We start from the raw sequence: 27,730 nt of genomic DNA on the forward strand, positions 1-27,730 counted from the left end.
AGAGACATGAGGCGAGAGGGAAGCCCCATCATGAAGCAGTGCTCTCTGCCCCCGACACCACCACCCCCCCCTCCTCCTAAAACTCTGGCTGCTCTGTGAGCCAAGCTTGTCTCTCGTTCCCAGGGGCTGTTATTGCAAACGGTTTGCTGTTCAGCCTGGTGAGCCAAAGGGGCTATAGGGCTCCCAGAGCCCGACCTGGAGTCGAGGGGAAGGAAGGGAAACCCACTCCCCTACACGCAGTCCAGAACCTGCCACCTCAGCCATACCCATCTCCTGCGCTGCCCCATCCAGCCCAGCCCGGGAGAGGCACAGCCCTTTACTCTGTGGGGAGGTGTTGGCTTCCCTGGACCATGGCAGAGGGTCGCAGCCCAGAGGGGACCAGGTGGCATGTCCTGGCAGGAGTGGAGGGTCCCCAGTGTTCCTGCAGGGGGTCAGAGAGAGGAAGTGGCTAGAGTTGTTTTTCTCACTTCTTCCCCTGGGGTCTGTGTTTATATGGCAGTCGTACCCAAACGTCTCACTTCTGAGAGTATCTGAGTCCACACTTCACTGGCCTCTTTTTGGAGGGTATTGCCTGTGGCCTGGAACAGAGAGGGCGGGCAGATTTTGTTCTGAGTCACACAGCAGACCTACTGTGGAGACAGATGAAAGTGAAGTGTTTGGGCCCCGAGGATGCAGCCCCCTGTCCTGGCACTGCTTGCATTCGTGTCCCTCACTACTATTTCTCTGTCCTTTGGATCCAAGCAGGTTATTTCTACCTGCTCTGAGAGAAATAACATAAGGCTGTATGCATCTTGTTCGCGCTGCTGGGACAGACGTGACTTTCAGAAGCTGTCTTCCATTGCGATAGTCAGGTGGCTGACGGGACCTTAGCATCTCAAAGGCCTTGGGTTCAAATCTCAGCTCCACCAGGACTCAGCTGACTTAGGCCAGCGAGTTACCTTCTTAGAGCTTCAGTTTTCTCATCTATTAAATGGGGATAATTGAACAGGTTGCTGTAAGGTTTAAGTGAGCTCATACAGGTAACGTACCTAACACAGTGCCTGGAAGTCGGCATGCAGGATTAAATGATCAGTAGCCACTTCACTCCAAATCCTAAAATCCAAATCAAACTGAACCCATCATTCCCTTTAAGATGAGAAGCAACTCCATTGTCTCAGGGTGGCGGGGGATCTTCCTCTGAAACCTGGGCCCTCAAATTACAGGGTTATTTGGCTTGTGTGAGCCAATTAATAGCCCTCTGTCCTGTGGGCCTCTGCGGGCACCTCACCTTCTGTCCCGGGGGCTGCTCAGCTCAGTGAAACCTGTGAGGACAGAGGCTCCCACTTTCCTGATGAGAAGAAAGTGAGTCAGGAGGAAGCAGCCCAACTGGTTGCTGAGCCGTGGAAAATAATTAAACTGGGGGAGAGAAAAAACACTTGTTTAAAAATCAGGCTAGGTATGAATGTGTAGGGTGTGGCCCCCTGTATAATTAGCTGCTCTGCCGGCTCTGGGAGCTTCTTGCCTCTCCGGGCCCGTTGAGTCAGGTTCGCCTGCGGCCCCTCCTCTCCGCTCCGCCTCCCCTCTCCCTGCAGGTGTGTCTCGGGCTCTGCGGCTGCCTGTCTCACTCCTGCCGAGACGCCGCGAGAGGTCACCCACCGCACCTCCAGCGAGCCCGACACAGACCAGCCAGGCGACCCACAATGGAAGCTGCAGATGTCTCCAGGAGCGATGGGGCCAGCCCGGAAGCCAGGGGTGCCCGCAGCTCGCTGAGCCCCAAGGGCAGCCTGGAGACTGGGGCCAAGGCCGAAGGCAAAGAGGCCAAGATCACCAACGGGCATGGCAGGGAAGCGGCCGAGGGCAAGAGCCTGGGCGGCTCCCTGAAGCCAGGCGAGGGAAAGGGCTCCCTGTTCTTGGGCAACGAGCGCCGGCGGCCCATCATCCAGTTTGTTGAGTCTGTGGATGACAAGGGCCCCAACTACTTCAGCATGGACTCTGGAGAAAGCAAGAGGTTCCCCTACGCCAGGCTCCAGCTGGGGGCCACCAAGAAGCCACCCGTCACCTTTGCCGAGAAGGGGGAGCCGCGCAAGTCCATCTTCTCGGAGCCCCGCAAGCCCACGGTGTCCGTCACGGAGCCTGGGGACCTCCAGCGGAACAGCTCCCCCCGGGCCGCCTCGAGCAACCTCCTGTGCTCCAAGTCGGGCTCCGAGGAGGTCCTGTGCGACTCGTGCATCGGCAACAAGCAGAAGGCCGTCAAGTCCTGCCTGGTGTGCCAGACCTCCTTCTGCGAGCTGCACCTCAAGCCCCACCTGGAGGGCGCCGCCTTCCGTGACCACCAGCTGCTCAAGCCCATCAGGGACTTCGAGGCCCGCAAGTGCCCCCTGCATGGCAAGACCATGGAACTCTTCTGCCAGACGGACCAGACCTGCATCTGCTACCTCTGCATGTTCCAGGAGCACAAGAACCACAGCACCGTGACCGTGGAAGAGACCAAAGCCGAGAAGGAGGTAACAGTGGGCCCCTCCAGGTCTCTCCCTCAACGCGTCCTCCCACCTCATCTTCTCCACTGCGGGTTCCCAGGGTCTGGGGCTTAAGTCTCTGCTGTCCCTTGTCCTTTCAGAAAACAGTTCTTTGCCCTCCCACCCCCTCAGGAGACCAGGCATCTCTTAGATGAGCAAATGCGGGCTCAGCAAAGATGGGGGGCTTGGCCAAGGTCATAGGATAGATTCAAGTCAGGTCAGGGAATCAGCACTCAGTCCTGGGCTCTGTGTCTGGCTGGGTCTTTTCCTTCTTTCTTTCTTTCTTCCTTTCTTCCTTTCTTTCTTCCTTCCTTCCTTCCTTCCTTCCTTCCTTCCTTCCTTCCTTCCTTCCTTCCTTCCTTCCTTCTTTCTTTCTTTCTTTCTTTCTTTCTTTCTTTCTTTCTTTCTTTCTTTCTTTCTTTCTTTCTTTCTTTCTTTCTTTCTTTCTTTCTTCCTTCCTTCCTTCCTTCCCTCCCTGCCTCCCTCCTTCCTTTCTTTTCTTTTCTTTCTTTCTTTTTTACTTAAGGGAGAGAGAATTCTTCCCACCTGAGCAGGGCTGGCTCCTGGGATGAGTCATGGGTGAGGAGAAGGGAATTTGAGGACCACTTCAAGGCCCTTTTTTTCTGGCTTCAGAGTTGGCTTTTGCAGTCCGGTGTCTCCTTCTTGTTCTATCTGATCCCCCAGCCAGTCTCTTGACCCTCCCAGTGGCCTCCTTTATCCTTCCCTCTGCTGCGCCCCGTGTGCTTTGTGTGTGTGGTTGTATGTGGACATACCTCTGCCTGTAGGTAGACACTCCTGGGGAGGGTTGGAGCTGGGGGCGGGGGAAGGGGTGTGTTATATTCATACGTGGATGTTTGCGTATGACTGTATATGTGATACGTTAAGTGCGTTTGTGTTCTGTGTATGTGATCCTGCATGTGCTTCTGTGGGGAGGAGCGGGGGCGTGTGGAAACCTGTGAACATGGACACCTTACACCTGGAGAGCGTGTGCTGGACCAAAGGCTCAGCTGTGGCTGCCACTCGTGACTCCACAGATGCTGGGCTGGTGCCCCCGCGGCAACACAGCTCTGTGACGTGGGCGGTCTCCAGCCGCTGGTCAAGGCAGGGCACCTGACTTTCTGCACCCCGCAGAACGGGGCAGCACAGGACACCCTCTGGGCCCAGCCTTCCTAACCGGGAGTCTGTAGGTTACTCTCTCCTACCCACACCCCTGGGGCAGAAAGGATGAGTCAGAGATGAGAAAAGACTCAAAGATCCTTTTCAGAAGCCTCATTTGGCCCAGGAAAAAGGTGATCCCAGTTTCCCTAAGTCCCTGACCCCAGTCTGGCTTCAAGCTTCAGACAGGGAGATGGAGATGGGGCAGGGGCCGTGGACCCCGCCTCCAGGACCTCACCTAGGAAATCAAAACAGAACGAGGGCCAATCATACTCAGCCGCCGCAACCAAGACATTGCAGAACCCCGGGCTGTGTTTTAGGAGACCTGACTTCCAGTCCTGGTTTTTGCCTCTAACCAGCTGTGAGATGGTGGACAAGTCCCTTCCATTCTCTCAGGCTTGGTTTCCCTTCATGTGAAACTAAGGGATTGGACTAGATTGGAAGTTTTCAAATGACCCCTGGAGCCCTAGGATTCTTGGGAATGTCTTTGAGGCATCAGGGATGAGGAGGGGGGCAAATTGATACCAAGAAGTCAGGGGAACCCTGTTTCCACACCCCGTGCAAGCAGCGCATGCTCTTATTTATCTGTAGGGTTTGGCCCCAAATTTCATCTGAAACAAGGGTAGCTCCACTTAAGAAAAGCCTGAGTGCCCCTGGAGGACAGGACGGTCTTGGGCAGTTTTCCCTGGTGGTACCTGGGACTCGGAGTTCATGTTCTAGTACTGGAACAGGACTCAAAGACACAGTTCTCACCCTTGAAGGCTCATGATGTAGGTCAAGAGGCAGAGCTCAGACGCACAAACCAGTCTGGGGCGTATCCCCCCCCTTACACAGCAGTGGCTGTAAGTAAACATCAACTTGCAGAGGACAGAATGCCAGACTGGAGCATTAGCGATCTCATCAGTCTGCTCTCCACCTTGCATGGGGACACAGACCCAGAGAAAGGAAGAGACCTGTCCAAGCTCAGTGTTTGAGGAAGAAGTTCCCTGAGTCCTCTTCCAATGTTGGGGAGCAACTTAGGGGAAGGGTTAGGGTTCCTTTGAGGGGGATGGGATTACAGGGACTCAGGGGAAAATGTCTGATTCACTGGAGTGACTTTAGGGGTGGGAGCTTCAGACTGTATGTGTGTGTGTGTGTGTGCGTGTGTGTGTGCACGCGTGTGTGTACACCAGCATTGTAGGTAGGCAGGGACGGGTGGTGCCGGGCAGCTGAGTGGAGGTGGAGATGGAGCGGAGCATTTTGTCCCGGTCTGGCTCTGCTGGAATGTCAGACGTGAGGGACGTTGGCACAGAGCAGTGTTAGATGGGTTGACAGATCAAAGTGGACTGGCATGTCAATCCTGGCATCCTTTGGAGGCAGCCCTGCAGACTCAAGCATTAGGCCCCACACAGCTTTTTGCAAGGAGCCCCGTCCAGAACCTGTTCTGCAGCCTGGTTGGTGAGGCCCAGGTGAGGTGATCGCTGACCTATCTTGGTTACTTGCACAAAAGTGTAGACAACACCCAGGGCTGCGGTGCTCATCTCTTGGGCTTCAGATCTTGCTACAGACTCCGAGCAGAGGCAGTGCTGGAGAAAGGCCACTTGGTGTGCCAGCATGACAATCTTTCCTCTGCTGACCCAAGATCAGAAGGTTTCCAATTCCACTCCGAATGTCACAAGGAAGGTCCCACAGATGTCCTGTGGTCCACCCCTCTGCCTCTGGGCGTTTCCCAGGCTGGATTAGACTGATGAGATTGCAGTGTACACATCCATCCTTTCCTGTGTCTCGAGCCCTTCCTTCTGCCTATCCCGAGTGCCTTCTGCTGCATTGGGTCAGGGTGGCGGATTCCTGGCCGTGGCTGCTTGCTGCAGGGCGGCCTGCCTGTCGTGGGTCCTCTTGGGCTCTGGGTTGGCAGCCTGACAAGGCGCCGGGAGGAGTGCTCAGGCCAAGCATTGCTCTGGAGGGCGAGGTCCTAGCTCGTCAGCGCGGCTCAGATTCCGTGCCTCGGTCGCTCTCCTGACGCCATCATTTGGCTCGGTTCCTCTCTGTCGCCATGGCCTGTGGCTTCGCTTCTGGTCTCATTGTCCAATTCTTCCTTGAAGGCTGAACTGCCGGGCTGCTGGGCGTGGGCAGTTGCTGCTCATTGAGTTTTGGGAGCTGTGCTGGTCTGGGCTTTTGGGGCTCTTTGGGTGGACAGCCATGACTGGGGTTTGGGAAGAGGAGCCAGGCGAAAGGCCTAGGGTGCGGTGGCAGGTGTTGGGACCATCCTCCCCATAGATCCTGGGGGAAAACTTCTGCTCTGGGACAGGGTGGGTGAGAAAGGAGGTGGGATGAACTCTGTGGGCGCTGGGGAGGAAAGGACAAAATAAAAGAGGTACAGACACAGGAGGCGGGGAAGGAGGGTGCCAGGGAGGAAGGCAGGAGACACCCCTGTCTTTATGGAGTACATCTATGTGCCAGGCGCTAGCTTGAGCATTTACACAGTTACTCCTGACAACAGTCCCACGGGGTGGGAGTAACTGCTTCTATTTTATAGGTGAAGAAATGGGCTCAAAGATGCCAAGAAACTTACCCAACGTTATAGCACTGGGAGGTGGCAGAGCTGGGATTCAGATTCACTGTGGCCATAGCCCAACCTGTTTTCTCTCCACCATTTTAAATGTTGTTTTTATAGGGTTGGCAGTGGCTCCTTGGGGTCACCTGGGAGGTTCTGATTCAGGGGGTCAGGGCCTGGGATCTGTATTTTTAAGTCACCCTCAGGGATTCGAATACGTAGTCAGGTTGGAAATCAGGAATCTAGTCCAGTTTTACCAGGAAGAAACCGAGGCCTGGGCGGTGGGGTAACATGTCAAGGGCCCAATGCTGGTCTGGAGATAGTCTGGGTGATGCTCTTCCCACCCCATCTTGCCCCTTCCCCATCCTGACACCCAAGGAAGCAGAAGGAACGGTGTGCCCCGACTAAGCAGACTAATACTGGGCCGTTTGACATCTGTGTGGAAATGGGGAAATCTCTCCAGCACGTCAGATTCTTTTCCATATAATCACCATTTGTCTGAAAGTACAAATTTGGCAATTAACTGGCTCATTTGGCAAATGTCACAGCCAACGGCCTGTGTGGTTAATTCACACCAGGGGAGGATCCTTCGGGGCCCTGTCTCCTCTTCCCTGGGGGCAGTGCAGGCACGTGTCTAGGTGAGTGCTCAGGTGTGTCTGCACTTGAAGGCCCCGTCCGTCCGGGCTGAGACACCACCAGCCACTGGCCACCCCTCTGCTCCCCCAAGGCCGGAAGGATTTCAAGGCTGTGTGGTCTACACAGGCCCGTCCCAGGCAACCAGGCGAGAGGCAATCGACATGGAGGAGTGTGGGAGAAGAGAACAAAGAAGGCATTTAGGGACAGGCCCAGGCAGGGTGTAGGGAGTGAGCTGGGGAGAAGGAGGAAGTCAGGAGGGAGGTGTAGACAGGGGTGGAGCTGAGGGGAGCTGAGGCCCCGTCAGACATCAGATTTAATCAGATTTCAAGGGAGGAGGGAAAGAAGGAGAAAGCGGGGCCTCAGGGGGTGACGGGGAGGGTGTAGGGAGGAGAGCAAAAGAGGCAGAATTGATGAATTGCCCCATCCGTGAGGTGGGGGAGCTTGGGCAGGAGTGAAGGGCACGGATGATGTCCTGGAAGGTACAGAGAATAGCCCAGAGGTTGAGGCCATGTAACAGAGCTGAGTCCTGTTGCTGTGTCGTGGTCTTCCCACTTCCTCGCTGGGAGAACTCAGGCAAGCTCCTCAGTGTTTCTGGGCCTCAGTTTCTGCATCTGTAAAATGGGGATAACGCGGCTTGCCTCCCCAGGGGGCTTTTGCAGATGAAAGGAGAAATGTGGGCACATAGTGGATGCTCAGTAAAGCAGTTGGGGTCCTTCCTTCTAAGGTTGCAGGAGAACCCCGTATTTTGGAGCCTTCCTATGTTTTATTGTTTCCTATATCCTGCCTTTTCTGGCTTTTGTGCAACCCTGCCAGCAGGGAAAAATTACCAAGGGCTAAACAGATGCTGGACACATCCCCAGAGGTCTCACCCCAAACCCTCTTCTCCTGACAGGGTAGCACTCATCCCAGAGGTGAGAGCAGACCCTTCTAGTAGCACAGAGTTCCCAGCCCAAGGTCCCTTCGGAGATCCCCGGTGCCCTGCAAGTCTGGCCTTGCAAGGCCCCTCCCAGCCGATGTTGACTTCCCTGGTGCCCCAAAGAAACCAGGAGACTAGTCTCTCCTACGCCCTGACTGATGTTTCCACCCACTGCTGCAGACAGGGCGGCTCCGCTTTTGACCCTTCTCTCGCCTGTTTCCAGATCGGCTGCCTCTCCCTCCGGCCCTCCCAGCTCACTGGCCGACACCTCTGGCTCTCCTCTGTGTGGCCCCCGCTAGCCTCCCTCTTCCCTGCCTCTCTTGCTCAGGATGGACCCCAGGGACTGACTCCTGCTACCCTTGGCCGAGGCTCTTCATTGTTCTAGAGCCCCTGGACTCTCCCTCCTCTGTACTCAGTGCCTTCTTCCTCCCTCTTGGCCAGTGAGTCTGTGCTCTGTGGGTTAGACCTTTCCTCACCTTAATCCCCCACGCCCCACAGCTGCCAGCAGGTCCCCCGAGCACCTCTGCTCACTCCGCTGGCTCCTCACCTCCACCTTCTCTAGGCAAACCTTCTCCCCTCGCGCAGGGGGTTAGCCTGCCTGCACCACCCCCTTTATCCTACCTCCTTTCTGCTTTCCCCAATATCCTCCAATCTTCAGTTCCCCACCATCTAAGCCTCTACTTTGCGTCTGCAGCCCAATGTCTTGACCTCCCTCCCCCAACCCCCGGACGATTCACTCTATCCCGACTGTGCACGCACCACCCTTGGGCCCCAGCACAACGGCACACTCTCATCTGCACCCCTGAACACCACCAAGACCTCACCTGATTGCACCTGCCCACTCTCCTCACTTACCCGTGCCCTGTGGGCCCGCCCGTCACCCTGTCCTCTCCCCTCCGAGCCCGGCTCCTGGTCCATGGAAGGTGCCCCACCCAGCAGTGGGGATGGGACCACTCGTCAGCGCTTTCTCTCTGCCAGGGGCTCTCTGAGAGCCTCACTTGCCTGACCCGAGTTCATCCCACACCTGGCTGCGAGATGGCCCTCATACTACCTCCACGAACAACGGAGTGACCGAGGCACCAAGTTTGGTAACTTGTGAAGGCCACCTGCCTAGAGGTGGTGGTAACTGGATTCAAAGCCTTGGAGCCCCAGTCCTGGGCTCTGGGTGGGCTCCCTCCTGGATCCCCCAGGCTCATTTCATGGAAGAACTGCCCTGCCCCTGCCCCCCGCCCCCCCAGGCCTGGGGGTGGGAGTGAATGCACTTTTGTTCTCTGCTTTCCTTGCTCTGGGTGCTGAGGTAGGGTGAGAAGCCCCAGCGCCAGCCGCTCTATCGCTGAGCTGGTAAGGACGTCTCAGCTGCCGGGGGAGGGGTGGCTTCCAACGTCCCATCCCCTCAGGCCGTGCTTGCTGGGGGTGAGGGGCTCTCCAGGGCTGGGAAGGGTGCCCAGCACAGACCCACTGGCCGGTCTTTAGGCTTCTTCCTCACAGACCCACCTACGAGTCCCAGGCTTCTCAGGAAACTTCCAGGCCACCGGCTCTGCCAACCTCGGAGTTCCGGGCTCTTGGCTCTGGCCCCGCAGAGAGTCTCCGCTGCCCACATGGGGTCTGGGTCCCTTGGCTCTCCACCCTCCCACCACCGTGTCTATCGACAGCTGGCTTCTCCCAGCCTTTGTCCAGAGACCAGGCCAAATCCTCTTCTTCATCCGCGTTTACTCCTCCTCTTAAACATTTTCCATCCCTGGCGATGGCATTTTCCGTGTTGTGGGATTTCCAGCACGTAGCTCGTGGGGCACATGCTTTCTGTGAAGAACTTAGAATCTCTGGCCCGGGGAGCCCAGGGGTGTGGGCAGAGCGGGTAGGGTTGGAATCCCGGGCTGTCTGTCCGGGGGCTCTGCAGCTCCTGCCCGAGGCCTTCCCACCTTCTCCACCAGCTTCTCGGCCCTCTGGGCACTTTTTCAAGAAAGCCAGGACACTCTCTCCTCCATCAATCCACTTCCCTGGGTGTCTGCACAGGGACCCACCAGCAGCCCCCTGGCCTGGGAGGGTATCCAGGAGGTGTGACGTGTGCGCCCAGCTGCTCAGGACTCCTTGCCAAGAGAGCTCACATTCCTGGTGGTTTGTGGCTTCCACATCTTGACTCTTCTTGTGGTTCCTCAAGGAGATGGCTGGGACTCTGTGTTCAAAACCCAGGGTAGTGGGGAGACCGGTGAGCACTCCGGGGTGTTCTCAGATGCCTTGGTCTTCCTGCCTTCAGGTGGAGATCACCCACCTGTCTTCCAAGCTGGCAGGTGCTTTGGGAGCACTAGTGGGGAACCCACAGAAGAAAAGAGGTGCCTCTTGGCTGAACTGGATTGACCTTAGCTTCACGCCTCCACTTTTGTCTCTGTTGTAGCTGCTTTTCAGAGAAGGACATTCCTCCGATGGAAGGAAACCATTATCCATACTTTCCATATCCATCAGAGCTCATGTCCCAGCTCATTCCTGATAGATCCTCTTCCCAGCCCACCCCACACCCTGACAGCCCATGTTCTCTTCCTGAGCAGGGGTGCCTACAACCTCTCCTTCTCTTCTCCCATCCACCCTCACTGCCTCACTTGCTGGCCTCTCTCCTCCCCCACGGACCCCGAATAAAGTCCCGATCTTGCCCAAACTGCAGACGGCACTCCCTTTCCCATAAACAGGTTTATAGCTGTGCCTGCCCAGACGGAGTCCCAGCTGGCGGCAACCCAGGCTCCTGCTTGCAACACAAGCCTCACGTCATGTCATAGAAACGCTGCACACTGTTACTGCCACGGGACACTCCCTGGGCTGGGCTCTGCTGAGCTGGGCTGCGTCCCCTTTCTCCCCTAAGCTGCTCCCTGATGGCCCCAGGTCCATTGAAAGGAGTGGAAACCCCATAAATGAGCTTCCTTCCTGCTCACGTTGGGTGGAAGGCCTGGCAGAGGGTCAGCCTTATGAAGACATGGCTGGGCCGCCCAGCCCCAGAGCCCTGAGTTTACAATGAGATGGCGTTTGACTTGTTGCTGGATCCTCGGTGACTGGCGTGGTGCCTGGCATATCCGACGGCCTGATGAGCGTTTGCTGAATGAACGGCTGAAGGGCTGAGTGGTGGACCCTGCTCGAGTTTGCCCCCTGGGTGGGCCCACTCCCTGACTCTCTGGTTCTCTTCCACCTCTTCCCCCTGACTTCTCCTCCAACCCTGGCTCCTTCCCTGCAGACAGAGCTGTCACTGCAAAAGGAGCAGCTGCAGCTCAAGATCATCGAGATCGAAGATGAAGCTGAGAAGTGGCAGAAGGAGAAGGACCGCATCAAGGTAAGCAGCCCCCAGGGCTCTCCCCAACCTGTGCTGCCTGGAAGAGGCAGACCTGGGCTCCAGCTCGAGGTCTCAGGCCCACAGTTACAACCCACACTCGTTTCTTCTACGTTCTCTTGCCCCCTTCTAAGTGTGGGCCAGGCATCCATGTTGCCCTGCACCTAATGCTCATTTTACATCATCCCAGCAAATAAAGACCCTGGACCAACTTGTCCTCCAGTGTGGCTTCCAATGTCCACCGATGTCTGTTCTGCCCACCAGGCTACCCAGCCACCAAATGCATGCTATTTTCCCTTTCCTTGTGTCAGTGTGGCTAGATGTATGTCCGCCATGGTTTGAATGCTTGTAAACTACAACCTGAAATCACTGACTCTTGACCCTGGCTGCATAAACAGCTCATTAATTCACTTTCTGAATGATGTTTGGGTCTGGTTGAAGTTTCAATGGACACACCCTGACTCATCTGGGAACTTCTGGGCCCACGGAGTTACCCAAGGGTGGAATGATGGTTCATGTCAACCCACCAAGGGGGAGGAGCTGCTGACAGATAAGGAAAGGTGGGCTGTTAAAAAAACCCTGGCCATCTCTATTGAGAGATGGCATCCCTCAATGATGCCTTTGAATGAGATTCTTGGTTGAACAGGCTTGCAGGGTCAGGGCAGTAGAAATGCCCTGACCCTATGTTGGGAACCTAAAGATGCACCCTCTAGGGAGATTTTTAATTCCTGAAACCGTCCTTCCTCTCTCCCCTCACTCTGGACGCAGAGCTTCACTACCAATGAGAAGGCCACCCTGGAGCAGAACTTCCGAGACCTGATGCGGGACCTGGAGAAGCAAAAGGAGGAAGTGAAGGCTGCACTGGAGCAGCGGGAGCGGGATGCTTCAGAACAAGTGGAGGTGATCGTGGATGCTCTGCGTGAGAGGGCCAAGGTGCTGCAGGACGACAAGCAGACCAGGGAGCAGCTACACAGCATCAGTGACTCAGTGCTGTTTCTGCAGGTAACAAGCAGCTCCTCTGTCATTCAGTCCCTCACTCCTTCTATCCACTTACCCAGACCCTCATCCAGTGTCCATCTGTCCATCCATCCATCTATCCACCATCTGTCTATCCACCATCCAACATCCATCCATCATCTATCCATCCATTCATCCCTCTAAGCTCCATTCCATCTGTCTATTTAATTTTTCCATCCAAGCCATTTCCTTACCTACTTTAAAGATGGCACACAAATATCACTTTGTCCCAACTTCAACTGATAAGTACAAATAGTGCTCCAGGCTCAGTAGGAAACAGTTCTGTGATCGATTAGTGATGCCTGCACTGGGGATGGGGTGTGTGTGACATACAAGCGCTGCATATTTGTTATCCTTCATCTTATCTGTCTGTCAATTCCTCCATCCATCCTTCCACCTGCTAGACTGTTTTGGGTACTACATGCCCAGTACTCTATCAGGTGCTGTGGAGAATAGAAAGGTATAAGACATGGTTATTGCTCTCAAGGAGCTGCAATCGGCTGGGAAGATAAGACATGTACAATTAGAGAACAATATAGAAGAGAGTGTAATTAAGTGATAAAGCCTATGGTTCAGGAGATAAGAGCCTGTGGAAGCTCTGGGAAGGGCAAACAGGCTGGAGACAGCTTTGTGGAGGCGGTGGAATTTGAACTGGGTCTTGAAGGCCCGTTAGGACTTGAGATGAAGGGATTCTCCAGTGAGAGGGAAGGGAGGTGAGAAGTGCCAAAGTGTAGAGGCAGTGAGTGGGCATGTGCAGGGGGAGAAACCACCATGAGCGACCCACACGCTAGTAATTCCTTGCCTTTCTTTGGTGCTTTCACGCCCAAAGACTTCACAGCTTGTGTCACACCCATAAACCCCTGTGAGGTAGGCACAACACACCCAGTTTAAGAGATGGGAACCACGGAGTCACACGTCTCGGTGCTAGTGCCATTAGGGATATTAGCATCTAGTGGATTTTAGTTGAACCCTTTCATTTTACAGAAGAATAAGAAACAAGCGCCTAGTGGGAAAAAGTGGGACTAGTTAGTAGCAGAGCTAGATCTAGAGACCAGCTCCTCTGCCTCCTGTACTGAGTCTTCCAGCTGGACCATGAAAGCCCCGTGCAGAGAAAGGTCCCCATAGCTCCCAAAGACCCAGAAAGTTAATGGCTTCTTTCCTTTCCTGGTAGGAATTTGGCGCCTTGATGAGCAGTTACTCCCTCCCCCCGCCCCTGCCCACCTATCATGTTCTATTGGAGGGGGAGGGCCTGGGGCAGTCGCTGGGCAACTTCAAGGACGACCTGCTTAATGTGTGCATGCGCCATATTGAGAAGATGTGCAAGGCGGACCTGAGCCGTAACTTCATCGAGAGGAACCACATGGAGGACGGTGAGTCCCCTCTTGTGGGCAGGCCCCAAGGCCGTGGATGTTTCCTCCCAGGTCAATTCCTGCTGCCTCGTGCAGGCCGACATCGAGCCAGCTGGCCCCTCACTGTTCCCAGCCACCCATCCCACTTAAGGGTGTTTGGACTAGGATTCAGGGATGGTGCCCCCCTCCCTTGAAGTTGCTGCCACAGTTACGCAGCTATTACAAGGGGCCTCCAGGGCAGGAAGCATCCCAGGCACTGGCTGCACAAATGTCCTCTCTGTGGGTTGTCCATCAAACTCAGGGATTGGTTTCATTCAGCTCTGTGTCTGCTTGGCGCACCCAATCCAGCAGCTGTGTACATGCTGCAGCTTGTAAGGGCCAGACTCCAACCTGGTGGCTTTGCAGGTTCCAGTGGACATGACCTAGAACTGCATGCGTGCTTGGAGGGAGAACTTGCCTGTCACCATGGCCGTGCTGAGCAGTGTTGAGCCCAGAGGTGGACTTGGCCTGGTGGCCCGGCTGGGGATGGTTGGGCACAGCGTGTCTCGGTGACTCACCAGCTCCCCTGAAGTCAGTTTCTCTACTGAATCACTCTGTCCTCTGCAGAGGCAACTGAATCATCTCACAGCGTCCTAACATGAGAAACTGCCCCATTAAATGCTTTTCCACCAGTCCCAGCCCAGTCCCTTTAGGGCCTGAAGCTGGACACTTTCCCCAAGCCCCACCCAGTGGCCCGGGCCTTGAGGTTGCAGCCTAACTAATGACTTCTTGCCCCAGCACCCCGAAGGCAGTGACCCTGGTCTTTGGTCTCCGAAGGGAGCATGTGATTCTTTGGGAGATGAGAAGGGGGTAATAGTGCGCAGAAGGGCTGGGACTCAGGGGGCAGCGTCTGTATATCTTGGGGATGGTGACGTCACATAGCGTCCCCGTGAGATGTGAGGGACATTCAGTCACACCTGAGGACAGATAAGCCATTGCAGCAAGACCATCATTTGGCTTCAAGTGGCACCTGGGTCCTGAAATCCTCCTAATGACCATGGCGACCGTCCTGAGGGGACGGCTCACAGCGACTGGGTGTTCCCTGGATGCTGGCTTTGTGTGAACGCCTCCCTTACATTATCTTAGTCTCCCTGTGGGATGAATTGCACGTCACAGATGAGAAGGCTGAGACTCAGAGAAGAAGCTTTTCAAAGGGCACACAGCTAAGCAGGGGGCGAGCTGGGTTTCACGCTCCGCTGTTCAACACCCCCACCCGGTGTCCTCTCACCTGAGAAGCAGCTGCTGCTGGTGGCCGTGCAGAGGAGCTGGGAGTGTGATGATCATGACCCCTGGGGTACACACCTGGTTCGGGAGCCCCTCCACTGAGGTCTGGCCGGACCGATGAGGACAGCCCCGACTGGGTTGGGGTGGCCCGTGAGCCTCACAGGGACCGCCCCCGCCCCCGCCCCCTGCCTGCGGCCCGCCCACTCTGCCATTTCTAGGTCATGATTGTGCTGGCCATGGCCTCTGTGCAAGTGGGGCCCTGTGTCCTGTCCAAGGTGTGCTGGGAAGCGGCTGCCAGGAGAGGATGGGCGTTACTGACGTCAGTAGCCCTGCACCTGTGCCTGGGGCCCCAGGCCTCCACGTTGGCGTTTTGTCACTGCTGTGTGCTTGGGAGTGTGTCTGGCTGTAGGAGGTGGGGCGTGGGTCGCCGGTAAATCAGACCTTGGAGTGACCGTCTTCTCTCCCTTGATTGTGGCCTGCCCACCGGACAGACCAGGGACTCAATCCCCACCATCAGAGGTGTGGGGTCTGAGACGCACCAGAGTATCTTCATCCTGGGCTTGGCGGGGACGGGGCGGGGCCAACATCGAGGAGGATTTCCATTTGTCGTGAAGTGCCTACTGCGTGCCAGGCCCCGGCTTGGCACACGTGATGGAGACGAAGGATGAGTATCCTCACTCCTCCTCTTGCCCGGGAGAGAGGGAGAGGGAAGGGCAGAGGGAAGGTAGGAGATGGGGAAGTAGCAGGAGAACGGACTGGGGCAGAGGGCAGTTGGGGAAAGGCAAACTTGGAGCCACAGATTTGTTTGGGTTCAGGGGTCTGCCGGTGGGTGTAGGGGGGAGTCAGTTAGGGTTAGCTACCCCTCCTGAGTAGCTCACTCTCCCCTGCACGGCTCCGCAGCTTGATCCCTGGCCATGGAGGCCAGTGCTGGGACTTCATTCCGTCTCCTTCCTGGGCTGCCAGCAGTGGCTGAGACAGAGCCGGGAAACAGGGATGAAGGCTCGAGCCCCACATCTGCCCTCATTGGCCATGGGGCAGTGGCTTCACTCACCTCCTGAGCCTCAGTTTCCTTATCTGTCACCTGGGCATCTTCATACCAGCCCAAGGGTTGATGCACACATCAAACAAGAAATGAAACTCAGTAGCACCTTGCAAACTGCAAAGTGCCGTGCACACGTCTTCCTCACAGGGGCTCAGTCCCAGGGAGGGCGGATGGCCCACCACACAGACCCTCTCTCGCCCCCCCAGGAGCTCAGGGCCGGAGGGGATGCTGGGCAGGGGGCCACCTTCTCCCAGGTTAGGGACCTCGCCTCTCCCTGGGACAGAGGGGCTATGGGCTGACTCAGCGACGCCCTCAGTGGGCCAGCTCATCCCCCACCCCCTGCCCCTCTGCTGACCCGGCCTCTCTGCTTCCCAGGGGGTGACCATCGCTACATGAACAGCTACAATAACAGCTACAGCAGCGAGTGGAGTGCTCCAGACACGGTGAAGAAATACTCCATGTACCTCACACCCAAGGGTAAGGGAAGGGAGCAGATCCTCCGCTGAGGGGGTGGTCCAGGAGAGACGCAGCGGGCTCCCCTGGGGCGTGACCCTCGTGGATGGGCCTGGGAAGGTCCTGGCGCGTACCTGCTTCCCGGTGTACGTAGCGGCACCTCCTCTCGCCCTCTGTCTGGCACCTGCTCCTCAGCTTCCCTGGCCTGTGTCCACCCCTCCCACCCCCTCGCCTCCAGCCCACACCCTCCTTCTCCTTCCTTCCGGAGGGGCTCCTGGCTGCTGGCCTCAGCCACTCCCATCCACCAGGCTGAGCTGCGTTTTGCTTCTGCCGAGGTTTCTGTGGTCCTGAGGGAGGGCTGGCTTCTCCAGAGCCATCCTGCTCCTCAAGGCAGGGGGGCTGACGGCTGCTCTTTTAAACTCCTCAACCCGCCCCCCACCCCTTGCAAGCCAGCCCCTCAGCCCTCCTTCCCAGGCCCTGGCGAGGCGCCGCCTGAGGGGTGGCAGCCCAGCTGGGCATGGGTAGAGACCAGCGCCTGCCTGTCCTTGCCCTGCGGTAGCCCGTCACATTCTTTGGCACCAGCAACAAACCACAGCGATGCCCGTTACGTAAGGGTGGGTGTGCCCGGTGGATAGAGGGGTGTGTGCATGTGTGTGTGTTGTGAGGGCCCAGGGGTCGGGACAGGAGAGGGCGTGCAGGGAAGGGGGAGAGAGGAGACGTGGGGAAGACGCCAGGGCCTGGAGCGCGGAGCCTTGAGCCCTGGGCACTGATCCACACGCCTCAGACGCGCGCGCGCGCGCGCGCACACACACACGGACCGGTGGGAGGGCCCCAGGGGAGATGAGCTCAGCAGAGAGGAACCTTGGCCGCCCCTCCCAACTTGAAAACAACACCTGGGCTTCCAGCAAAGAAGCTGGAACTGAGTACCCGGCCCTACATTCCTGGTGGGGCCTGGGCCCGGCCGGCCGGTCCTGCTCCCTTCCCTCCCCCGGGGTGCTGTCCTTTGGGTCTAGTTCTGTGAGAGGGTGAGCTGCATTAACCAGCCCCATTCCAGCATCACTGGCCCTGACCCAGACCCTTCTGGCTCCCCAGCTTCTGAGGATCAGACCCTGGGGTGGTATCAAGTCCCCCGACTGGCCCCTGCTTGGCTGGCCTGCTCTGTAGAAGGCGGAGGGGAGCAGAGCAATAATGGGGGATTGAGGAAAGAGCATGGACCCCCCCAGATGTCACCCGAGAGCCCGGGCCTTGTGACCTTGGGCTGGTCACTGCCCCCTCAGTATCCTCATCTGAGAAGAAGGAGGTTGGACTCAGCTGTTAGGAGAGCTTCCAGCTCTGTTACCGTGAGTCAGGCTGTGACACTTGTAGGGAGAAGAAACAGGTTCGTCCGGTGTCTCCGCCCCTGCACTGGGGACGGGAGGGAGGAAATCTGGGAGCCCCGGGCTCAGGGTAGAGGCAAGGGAGGGGCCAAGGGAGTCAGCAAGGAGATCAGGAAGCAAGGCCACCAAGGGACAGTGGCCTGAGTCTGGGAGCTTTGGGGCAGTGGGGCTGGGCAGTGAGACTTCCAGGAGAGGTTAGTTTCCAGGCTCCCTGCAAGAGGGGCCAAGGGCTCGGTAGAGAGGGCGTGGCTGTGATGGACAGAGGGCGCAGGGCGAGAGGGATGGACTGCAGGGGTGCGGGTTTACAGAAGGACCAGCTGGTGCTCAGCCAGAACGGGAGTGGGGCTGGCTAGGCGGGAGGGCAGGAGCTGATGGAGGACTCTGACCCATGCAGACGCACGTGGGGAACGCGTTGTCTTCACCTGTGAAGTAGGGGTGTGGAGCCCGAATGGGGGAGGGAGGGAAACACCTGTGCCATTTAGAGCTCGTCCCTGGGGAAAGCATCCCCGTAGTGGGGGAGGTATTTGTGGCACAAGCTCATCAGGCCCCTCCAGGTGGCAGCCCTCATTCGGCCCTACACCTCTGCCCCATGGTGGCCATGGCCCAGCTTCCTCACGGGCACCCCATTTCCCAGCCTCTGGAGTCTCAGTCACACAGGGCCTGGCTCAGGAAGGCTCTGGTGACCCTCAAAGCCCCTAATTAGGACAACCATACATCTTAGTCCATCTAGGACTCTCCAGGTTTACACTCGGTACTCTCCGCATAACTATTCATAGCACCCCTTTCACACTCAGAACCATTCTGATTGGAAGGGTAACTTACGTGGTCACCTTATCCTAGACCCAAGGGAGCTGTCTTGGTGGGGGAACAGGCCCTGGCACAGGCAGAGGTCGCTGTCTGGGGGCAAGGAATCCTGCAGTACACCCCTCAGGTCAGAGCCACAGGCCCCCGACTGAGCCAGGTCCCCCTTTCTGCAATGAGAGCCCCTCCTCGTGTACTTCACAGGTGGGGCCAAGACATCATACCAGCCAGTGTCCCCCAGCCGCCTCTCCAAGGAGAAGACCTTCAACAATCTGTATGGCACCAAGGGTAGGAGGCAGCTCAGCTGGGGGGTGGGCAGGGCCTGTATGGGAGCCATGCAGGAGGGGCTGCGGGCTGGGTCATGGGCAGGGGGCCTGGGCTCCCCACGTGAGGTGAATGTGGGGAGCTGGGGTGGGGTTGGGGACCCAGAGACGGGTGACGAGGGGTCCTAGTGGGCTTAGGGCGTGTGCGCATGTATACGCATGTACAGGCGTGAGTGTGCGTGTGTGTGACGTCGTTAGGCTGAGGAAAGGCAGCCGGGCACCTCGGCATCCCTGGAAATCCCCGAGTCCGTAGGATCTTCTCCCTGAAGGCTGAGTCAGGGGGAAGTGAACCCCGGGGTTAGGTGTGGGGACTTCCCTCAGCAGATGTCGGGGCTGGGGACCACAGAGGACTTCTCCTGATTTGTGTACTCCTGGGTCGGAAAGTCATACAGTGGTTAAGACAAACTAGGGGAGCAGGAAACGAGAAGTCAGGCATGCTATGAAATGGGCCGTCCCTGGAAACCCAGGAGGTATCGTTGTCAGGGAGTTGTGTGGGTGACTCATCCTTAAGACCCGGGAGGGGTGGAATGGGGGTAGAGACACGGCTTCCCCAGGGAGAGCTGCTGAGCGCAGGGTCCCCTCTGCCCACAGCGCTGAGGGCACCGCTGCGCTGAGGGCAGGGCCGACCCTCGATGAGCCCGGCTTCTGGGGGCTCCTGCGATGGGTGCCACTTGCGGTGGGGGGAGGGGACCGGGCCAGCTCTGCCAGAGTCCCCCTCGGACACAGCACCGGGACGTCTGAAGAGAAGAGGAAGGGAGTCAGGGCTCGGTAGAGAGGACCAGGCCCCCGGAGATCTGGAAGGTCAGGGGCACCGTGGGCAGGGCAGTGCCCAAGCCTCTAGGTGCAGGACTGGCTTCACCACAAGCACAGGAGACTGTGAGCTCCGTGAGGGCAGACGCTGGGTCTGTCCTGTTCCCCGACGCGATCCCAGGGTCCAGAAGAAGGTGGGGCTCAGCAAACATTTGTTGAATGAGAGGAAGAGGGGACCAATGAATGGGCGAAGGAAAGGGCAAGGTGGTTGGCCCCTTGGAGACTTGACAGGCGTGCTCAGTGAGGGCCTTGCTGCAGAGTCTGCCTGAGATACCTGTGGGAGGGCGTCCATGACGGGGCAGGCCGCCCGCCCCAACCCCATGTAACCACTGACCCAGCTCCACCCCGCAGGCAGCAGCAGGAGAAAATCGCCAGGGCTGGTGAGCTCCGCTGTGGAGTGAGCTCAACTAAGGGGGAGTCCCCCACGCTCCGGGCTGCTGAGAGGGTGCACTGCCCACAGGGGCTCTCGAAGGCCCTCACGGTGCCCCTGCTGTCCCTGCCACACCGTCCCCACGGCCTCTTTTTTTCCACCTGCAAATGGACACTTGCAGCCTGTTCAACCTGGCAAACAGAATTTCAGGACTTGTATCAGCTGCTTCCGCCTCCAAGTTTTAGCCTGTGTTTGTATTTATTTGTTCCTTTACTCATTCATCCATCCATCAGCTGTACAATGAGCACCTTCCAGGAAGCAGGCTGGGTGCCAGGCATTGGGTGTGATGCTGGGCCAGACGGGCATTCTACCTGCCCCCACAGATCCCAGTGGGGGACGTGGACCATTAAACGTGCAGTTACAATGCCATACGGGGCATGGGGCTGAGACACATGCAGACTTGGGGGAGGTGACATGGAAGCTGACACCTGAAGCCCCGACACCTGAATTTGCTACGCATGGGGGAGCAGGTGGGCTATTCTAGGCAGAGGACCTGGTCTGTGCAAAAAGCCTGGGGCAAGAGAGAGCCTGGTGTGTGTCAAGAGCTCAGAGCGCAGCCTGGTTGGAACATTGAGTGATGGAGGCCCGCCTCCAGGCGAAGGCAGAAAGTGGAGACAGTGGGGAGGGGTGAGGGCCTCATGAAAGAGCTGAGGGCCGTGCTAAAGACTTTGTACCTTAATCTGAGGGCAGTGGGCTGTTAGGTAGGGCAAGGACCTGACAACACTTTATAGTTTAGAAGGACAACTTGATGGCAGGAAGGATTGGCCAGAACTGTGACGAGGGCCCAGCAGTATCCTGGCTGGAGACGTGCGGGGGCTGGAGAGATTCACAGAAATGGCCGTGTCCCGGCCTCCGTCCCCCATGCCAAGCTGTCCAGAGCTGATGCTTCTTCCTTTCCCCGCCCAGGTAACTACACCTCCCGGGTCTGGGACTACTCCTCCACCATTCAGAGCTCCGATGACCTGCCTGCCGTGCAAGGCAGCTCTTCCTTCTCCCTGAAAGGTGAGCTCGCCCTGTCCAGAGTGCCTTGGACTCTACTCACAAGTTCTTACCTTGTAGGGATCAGAGCCCTGCCTCCACATCTCTGCTGTCAGGAGGGCTGGGCCACCACACGCCGGTCCCTCAGGATGTGCTGTGATACAGGCCTCGGTGTCAGGGAGGTGCGGACACACGACACCCTCTACACCCCCCCACCCCAGACATCCCCAGGGTGCTTCCATCAGGCACCGAGTCTTCCTACTGCAGAAAGTTTACTTAACTTAGTCACCCAGTGACTCCCAGCCTTGGTTGACTCTAGAACCCTGTGACCACATGGCACCTGTCACCATCCCATGGAGCCAGAGTCCTGCCGAGTCCCTGCTGGGAGAGGCAGATGAGATGATCTCTAAGGCCTGCCAAGTCTGATTCTGCCCCCCAGAGCTCTTTGACAAGGCTGAGCAGCCGATGCCTCCTGTCTCCTGGGGATGGGGTCATCCTGAGGGGCAGGTCTGAGCCAGGCCCCAGCTCACAGTGGGGCCCACGGCCCTCCCATCTCTTCTGAAAGGTGCATGGGGCAGCTCTGGTGGGCTGAGGTGGGAGCAGGCCTGTCTGCCTTCTGGCTTAGAGACATCCGGCCTGGGAGACAGGATAAGCAGGCTGGGTGGGCTCAGGTGGAGGGGGTGGGAAAGGGGCAGGCGGACCTCCCGGCAGTGGCCTCCAATGGTGACTTTATCATCCAGCATTCCCTTCCGGGCTGGTTCCCAGCCTATACCCAGGGCTGGGATTCTTGGATCTACCAGCAAGTAGATATGACTAGAGGGTCCCAGCCTGCAGGACCCGCAGGCCTGGGGAGTTCTGGGACTTGCCTTGGCCTGTCTGGCTTCCAACAGATCATCCCTGCTCTCTGGTCAAGCTTGGATTGACCGGCAGGTCAGGGCTCTGATCCCCGGCAGGGAAGACGGCCGCCCTTAGGTGTGATTTGGAGATTTCACGCTCCCTTGCATCTCCCAGTTGGCCTGCAGTCTCCCCAGGCGAAGGCCTTGTCCTAGGAGAGCCTCTCCTCAAAAAACACCAGGACCCGGGGACACATGTTGTCACCTTCATGCAGATCAGCTCCCCAGATCTGCTCGGAATGGCCTATATGGGGGTTCTGGGCAGGGGCTGCCTGTTTTACATCCCCCCCACCTTTTCCCTCCCACAGCAGGGCAAATGGGACACCCTATGGGGCTCTCTGCCACTTCTAGGGTGTCCTGGTCCCTCCTCCCCAGAGCCCCCTGGAAGAGGATGCATGCCCCTCGCCCCCTGCCATCCCTAGCCCACCTGCCCCTGCATGCTGCCTGCTATACAGGCTGGTCTCCTGGACCACACCCCTGCCCCGTCCCCATCCCCACCTCTCTCATGGCTGGCTTGGGATTTTCTTTCTGGGAACTGAGAAGTGAGACCTGAATTCCCCCCCTCTCAACCTCCCACTCAGGACCTGAGGAACCCTCTCTTCCCAAGGCTGCCCCCATCCCCAGATGCAGGGAGACCGCTGGGTTCTCTGCTCTGTTTCCACCCCCTTGCCAACCCGGGGAAGGGCCGGCCTCTCTGGCAGTCTGGCAGTGCTGCAGGTGGTTTCTGGGCCCGACCAGCTCATCCGCCTTTGAGCAGGCCAGCCTGCCCAGGGCTGCCCAGCCTGCAGGGCTCCAGCCTGGCCCTGCCAAGGCCAGATGCTGTTTATTTCTTGAGCTCCTCCATGTCCAGGTCACAGCCCGTTCCTTCCCAGGCACCACCGCCGGTCCCTGCAGGCTGAGGGCTGACACTGAGGGCACTTTTCACAGTTCTGGGGACTGCAGCTCCTTACAGACCCGCTGGGCTGAGGGGGAGGGGTGGGGAGGTGGACTTGGGCAGCGCTGCCCCGGACCAGCGCCTCGAGGACCCCAGGCCCAGATGGCGCCCATGTGCTCCAGGCCCCCTTGGGCTCGCTCTTTTAACCCTGGACCGCAGCCACATTGCTGCCCCTCTCTGGGCCCCAGCCTCCTGCTCGTGAAGCAGGGAAGAGGGAGCCAGACTAGGCAGACAGGACGTGAGGATGGGTTTTGGAGTCCAGCAAACCTGGGTTCTAATTCTGACCATTGATTATTAGCTGTGCAGCTCAGGGCAACAGAGACAGGGAAAACCTATGCGAGTCCCAGCACAGTGCCTGGCACGAGTGGAGCCAATAAATGGGGAGCCTCATCCACACAGTGGGGGGGAGGGAGTTGGGATGAGTGCCTAATGGTGGAAATCCTGGCAGGTCGTGCTTATAAAGTGGCTTCCCTGGGCTTTGGGGAGGGGAGGGGTCTGTGGGGTGAGGCTTCAGGGTAGGTGGGGGAAATCTCAGCAAGTGGTGTGATTCTGACCTGGATTGGGGGTGACACTCCCCTGCCGCCTGGCCCAGCCCACCTGGCCTGTTCCTCCTCCTTCTGTCTGCCTTGGTGCCCCCTCCCCTTGGCCCACCTCCTCAAGATTTTACATTGCAACCCTCCTGACTCCTGCATGCCTCCTCAGGGTTGGCTGCACTTGGTAATGGGCTGGATGGAGCTTGGCAGTCACTTTGGAGGTGGCGTCTGTGCTCCGGCCCTGGGCCCCTGACCGCCAGCCCATGCTCCCTCTGACCAGAGCCTCTTTTCTCCCCAGGCTATCCTTCCCTCCTCAGGAACCAGAGCCCCAAGGCCCAGCCCCAGACTTGGAAATCCAGCAAGCAGAATTATCTGGTGAGTGGAGAGCCTGCCTGGGCATGAGCATGTGCAGAATGGGCACTGAATGGGGCTCCCAGGAGCAACTGGTCATCACTTGCCCAGGGCCTGTGGGAGGATGGTGACATCTCTGGGCCATGGGATGGAGGTGGCAGTGGCCTGAATACCTGCATACAGCAAAGGGTAGTAAAGAAAGACCCAGGGCTAATAGGCAGGGGGCCTGGGTAAACATATACTTTTTGGGCCTCGGTTTTCTAATCTGTAAAGTGATCTGTAAAGCGGCCCAGGATTTTTTTTATGTGCAGATGGTTGTTTGCTGCCTATGCTTGTTGAATGATGGCCAAAATGCTGAGTCCAGGGGACGGGCATCCTAGAGATGAGTCTCGCTTCCCTGGGGGCCAGCTCTGACAGCATAGAAGCCATTGGGATGATAGCGTGGGTAAGGCAGAGGCTGCAAAGTTAGGAATAGATATATTTAGGGTTCGATAGCTAATGACCCTGAGCTGGGGCATCAAAGAGCAGCACGAGAGGAAGCATGGTCTTGGGGTCCAGCCGCCTGCTGACTGTGGGGTCCTGAGTGGGTCAGAGCCCTCTGGGACTCTATAATGCGGTGCTGAGATGGGGTTGAACTCTAATACCTGTAGACCTGACATGCCTGAGCCCTGCCCGAGACCTCAGCGATCAGGGGTTGTCCTTCATGTGCTGTGCCTTCACTTCCCCGCATGCTCTCCTCCAAGGCCCATGCCAGGCCCTGCTGAAGGAGTCAGCCAGCTGCCTTGGGATGGGGGTGGCATCTGCTGGGCCCAAGGGCTGGAGCCCCCCGGCTCCCTTCTGTCTTTGCATTTGGAGGTCAGAGCATGGAGAGGTGATTTGCTTCAGGTCACAAAGAGTGACTGGGGCTGGTTTAATTGGAGAGAATCTTTAATTTGCTGGCGATGGAGCTAAGTGATGGTGTGTGTAATCTGAGCCAGGCCCAGGGCCACTGCAACAGCAGGGCTGCAAAAAGCAGATATGGAGAGAAAAAGGAAGCTTTCTCTTCCTGGACTTGGTCCTTCCCCTCCCTCCCACTACTTTCCCTCCCTCCCAGAGCCCTGATCCCAGCAGAGAAGGCTCAACATCACCTTGAGATGCCTGGCAGGGCAGGGTTCTGGGGTCCCCAGCTGGCACCCAGCACTGGGGGAATGGAGGCAGGTGCTAGTGTAGGAAGAGGCTGGCCTGGGGTCTGGCCCCAGTCCTCTCACCAGCTTGCCATGCGAGTCATTCTTCCCCTGTGCCTCAGTCTCCCCATCTGTAACATAAGGCAGATGGCCTGGATGCTTTCATAGCTCTTCCAACTTTCATGTGCTGTGACCCTGAGCCAGGGAGGGAACGGGGCAGGGGATGGGGGGGTGGTGTGTGCAGAGAGCACCCTGCCCAGGTGCTCTGTTTGTGCCCGCCCAGCACCCTGGACTCTTGACAAGACAGCACCATTCACTGGCCTGCGATCCATTTGATTGACCCAGCCTTCCTGTAAGAAAGGCTTCAGCCATTTCTGGGTCTATTCACTTTGCCTTACTGACTCCTTTGGGGTCCAGGCTGGCACCTGGGGATTAGGAGACCTGGTCCAGGCCCTGCTCTGCCACTGAGTAGCTGAGTAACTTTGGCTATGTCTTTCCCCGCCCTGGGTCTCCATCTCTTCCGCTGTTTAATAAGTGTTTTAACCAAGGCCTGAGCTAAGTTCCCTCAGCCCCCGCATCCCACAGGCCCCCAGTCCTGCTGTGGACCAGATGTAGGCAAGGAGCTACTGTAGATACAGATTTCCAGGCAGGCAGGTCCAGGGCAGGGGCTGGGATCACCCTTGGGGTCTCCTGTACTGGGGTCATTGGGTTGTGAGGCGGGCCCAGGCTCTGACCCAGCTCAAGGGCGAAGCCACTTCTGGAGGCCCTCTAGGGGCCAAGGGTGCTCGCAGGGGCAAGCATCAGCTAAAATGTGCTCTTCCATTGCAGCCTGGAGGGCGATTTCTCAGGGCCCTGACGAAGTGATTGGGAGGAGAAGGGAGTGCTGATTTTGTGAAATTGCTGCGGGATGTAATACACAGGCTGGCAAGAAAGTTGTCGCTGGCCCTGTCCTGAGAGATGCTCCCTGAATCCCTGTGAGGGTTCCGGGATGAGAGAGGCGGAAGGTCTGGGATGGGAAGCCCCCAGTCTGTGTTGGGCTGGGGCGGTGGTTTGCCCTCTCTGCACCCCTTCTCTCAGGGAGAATTATGCAGAGAGAGCAGAGACCAAGTCTTGAGACTCAGAAGAGGTGCGTTGACATGGAAGGGGCTGGGGGTTGAGCTCTGGAGCCAGATTGCTGGGTCTCGAATCCCAACTCCTCTGCTTGCCAGCTGGGTGACCTTGGGCAAGTTGCTTAGCCTCTCTGTGCCTTGGTTTGTTCATGTATAAAATGGGTACGATAATAGTAACCCACTTAATTGGGTAGCTGTGAAAATTCAGTGAGTCCGTCTATGGAAAGCCCTCATACCAGTTCTGTAGAGTAGAGAACACCATATTAATGGGAGCTACGCTGGTGCTGGCAGGGGCTTCCTGGGTGTGGAGAGACCGGTTGACGAGGCTGAAGTTCAAGCTCACCAGTCGACTGATGGAGTGAATTCTAATTAGGATGTGAACCCAGAGACTCTGATAATACTGGGGCCCAACTCCAATCCCAGGGTAGATGGAGCTTGCGGGTTGGGCCACAGGGCCCTAGAATTATTGGGGTTCAGACCACTGCTGCTTCCTGGCAGAGGTTAGGGGGTGGGCGTCTGGCTGGTAAGCTCGAGTGCCATCCGACCTCCCTAACTACTCCTGTTTCCCCCGCAGTCGAACTACCGGCCCTTCTCCGTCAACAAAGGCAATGGTATCCGGTCCAACGAGGCCCCATGAGCGCCAGGCAGGCAGGAACGAGGCACCGCCACCCCTGCCCTCCCCAGCCGGCCCTGCTCTTCTTGCTACTCTTCTCACCTGGGTGGGAGGGGGCCTGGCCCTCCCCCCGCCCCGCCTTCCCCTGCTCTCTCAGGGCTGCCTGGCCTCCCCCTCCTTCCCATCAGCTCCATCCAGGCCCCCTCCTGCTTTGTGACTAAGGATCACCATCTTGCCTGTGCTCAGAGGCCAACCCTCATGCGGGTGAGAGATAAGGCTTTTCTCCCCTAACCCGCCACATTCCTCCTTTTGGGTGGGATCCTTGGGGCCGGTAGTGGGTGCCCACACAGTACCAGCCTGCTTCCCCCGCCCAGGCCCCTGCTGTCTTCAGGTCTGTTGGCCATTTCTCTCCAAGGCCCCTTAGCCCGTGATGCTGTCAGTAGGTGCCTGGCCATGACAGCTGCCCATCTCCCACCCACACGGGCCCACTTCTTCCCAGCAGCCTGGCCCCCTAGGAGAAGACTGGCCCCGTGTGCCCTGCTCTGGTCCTACCTACCCAGGCTCAGCCTGGTGGGGCCTGCAGCCCTTGGCCACCACAGTGGAAAAGCTCTCAGTGTCTTGGCATCAACCTGCCCGGCCTTGGGTCTCCCCACATCCACCGCGAGTCTGCGGTCCCTGAGGACGGGCTCTCCTGGCTGGCAGGATGATCTTCGCCAAGATATTCCTTTCTTCTACCTGCTGAGATAAGCGATTCCCTTGAGGTGATATACTCCACCCATGAAAATAGCCACCGGCCCAGCTGCTCCGAGGGAAATGTTTCATTGGTTTCATAATTGTGTTTCTCCCTGAGAATGGGAAGTGAGCAGGCTGGCGAAAGTGTGGCTGGGCTGGTAGCCGCAGGTGCTTATTTACAATGGTGCCTTACACCCCGCCACACCCCCATCCACTGCCCCCACTAGAGTCTCCCTCTTCCCTCTGACTACCCTCCATGTTACATGTTGTCATGGGGCCCAGGGCCTTGAGAGGAGCTCACACCAGCAGCACCAAGGTGGGGTCATCCCTCCTCTCGCCGTCCCCCTCCCAAGGGCCTATGGGGGCTACGGGGAGGGGGGCCAGCTGGCAGGGGTGGGAGAGGGAGGGAGGGAGGGGGGGATGGAAGAGGGAGGGAGGGAGACATTCAGCTTGGGCTTTCCCCTCCTGAATAAACCATTGATCACTCACTTCTTTGTATTGAACAAGCGTTTCCC

General features: G+C 57.8%; 1 protein-coding gene across 3 annotated transcripts; it reads left to right on the top strand.

The window, feature by feature from the left end:
- The first annotated feature begins 1,512 nt into the window (after window positions 1–1,512).
- Window positions 1,513–27,618, top strand: TRIM29 (tripartite motif containing 29). 3 transcript variants are annotated; one of them, XM_036860577.1, is made up of 9 exons: window positions 1,515–2,483; window positions 10,953–11,048; window positions 11,814–12,047; window positions 13,234–13,432; window positions 16,092–16,193; window positions 18,551–18,634; window positions 20,816–20,911; window positions 23,546–23,622; window positions 26,445–27,618. In XM_036860577.1, exons 1-9 carry the CDS (start codon window positions 1,680–1,682, stop codon window positions 26,505–26,507), a joined length of 1,755 nt encoding a protein of 584 aa, XP_036716472.1. In that variant the 5' UTR covers window positions 1,515–1,679; the 3' UTR covers window positions 26,508–27,618. The 3 variants fall into 3 exon arrangements, with proteins under 3 accessions (XP_036716475.1, XP_036716472.1, XP_036716473.1); XM_036860578.1 differs by lacking the exon at window positions 18,551–18,634 and having other exon boundaries at window positions 1,522–2,483; window positions 26,445–27,617; XM_036860580.1 differs by lacking the exons at window positions 16,092–16,193; window positions 18,551–18,634 and having other exon boundaries at window positions 1,513–2,483.
- Window positions 27,619–27,730: the final 112 nt, after the last annotated feature.

Source organism: Balaenoptera musculus, chromosome 8, assembly GCF_009873245.2.
Source record: "Balaenoptera musculus isolate JJ_BM4_2016_0621 chromosome 8, mBalMus1.pri.v3, whole genome shotgun sequence".
In the NCBI taxonomy this organism is placed as follows: Eukaryota; Metazoa; Chordata; class Mammalia; order Artiodactyla; family Balaenopteridae; genus Balaenoptera; species Balaenoptera musculus.

What these genes read in the sequence shown, in the direction of transcription:
- TRIM29 (XM_036860577.1), top strand. Translation starts at nt 1,680, where the DNA reads ATGGAAGCTGCAGATGTCTCCAGGAGCGATGGGGCCAGCCCGGAAGCC. An exon ending in AGGAGAAGGACCGCATCAAG is followed by an intron (nt 11,049 to 11,813) that starts GTAAGCAGCCCC and finishes CTCTGGACGCAG; the next exon opens with AGCTTCACTACCAATGAGAA. An exon ending in CAATCTGTATGGCACCAAGG is followed by an intron (nt 18,635 to 20,815) that starts GTAGGAGGCAGC and finishes TTCCCCGCCCAG; the next exon opens with GTAACTACACCTCCCGGGTC.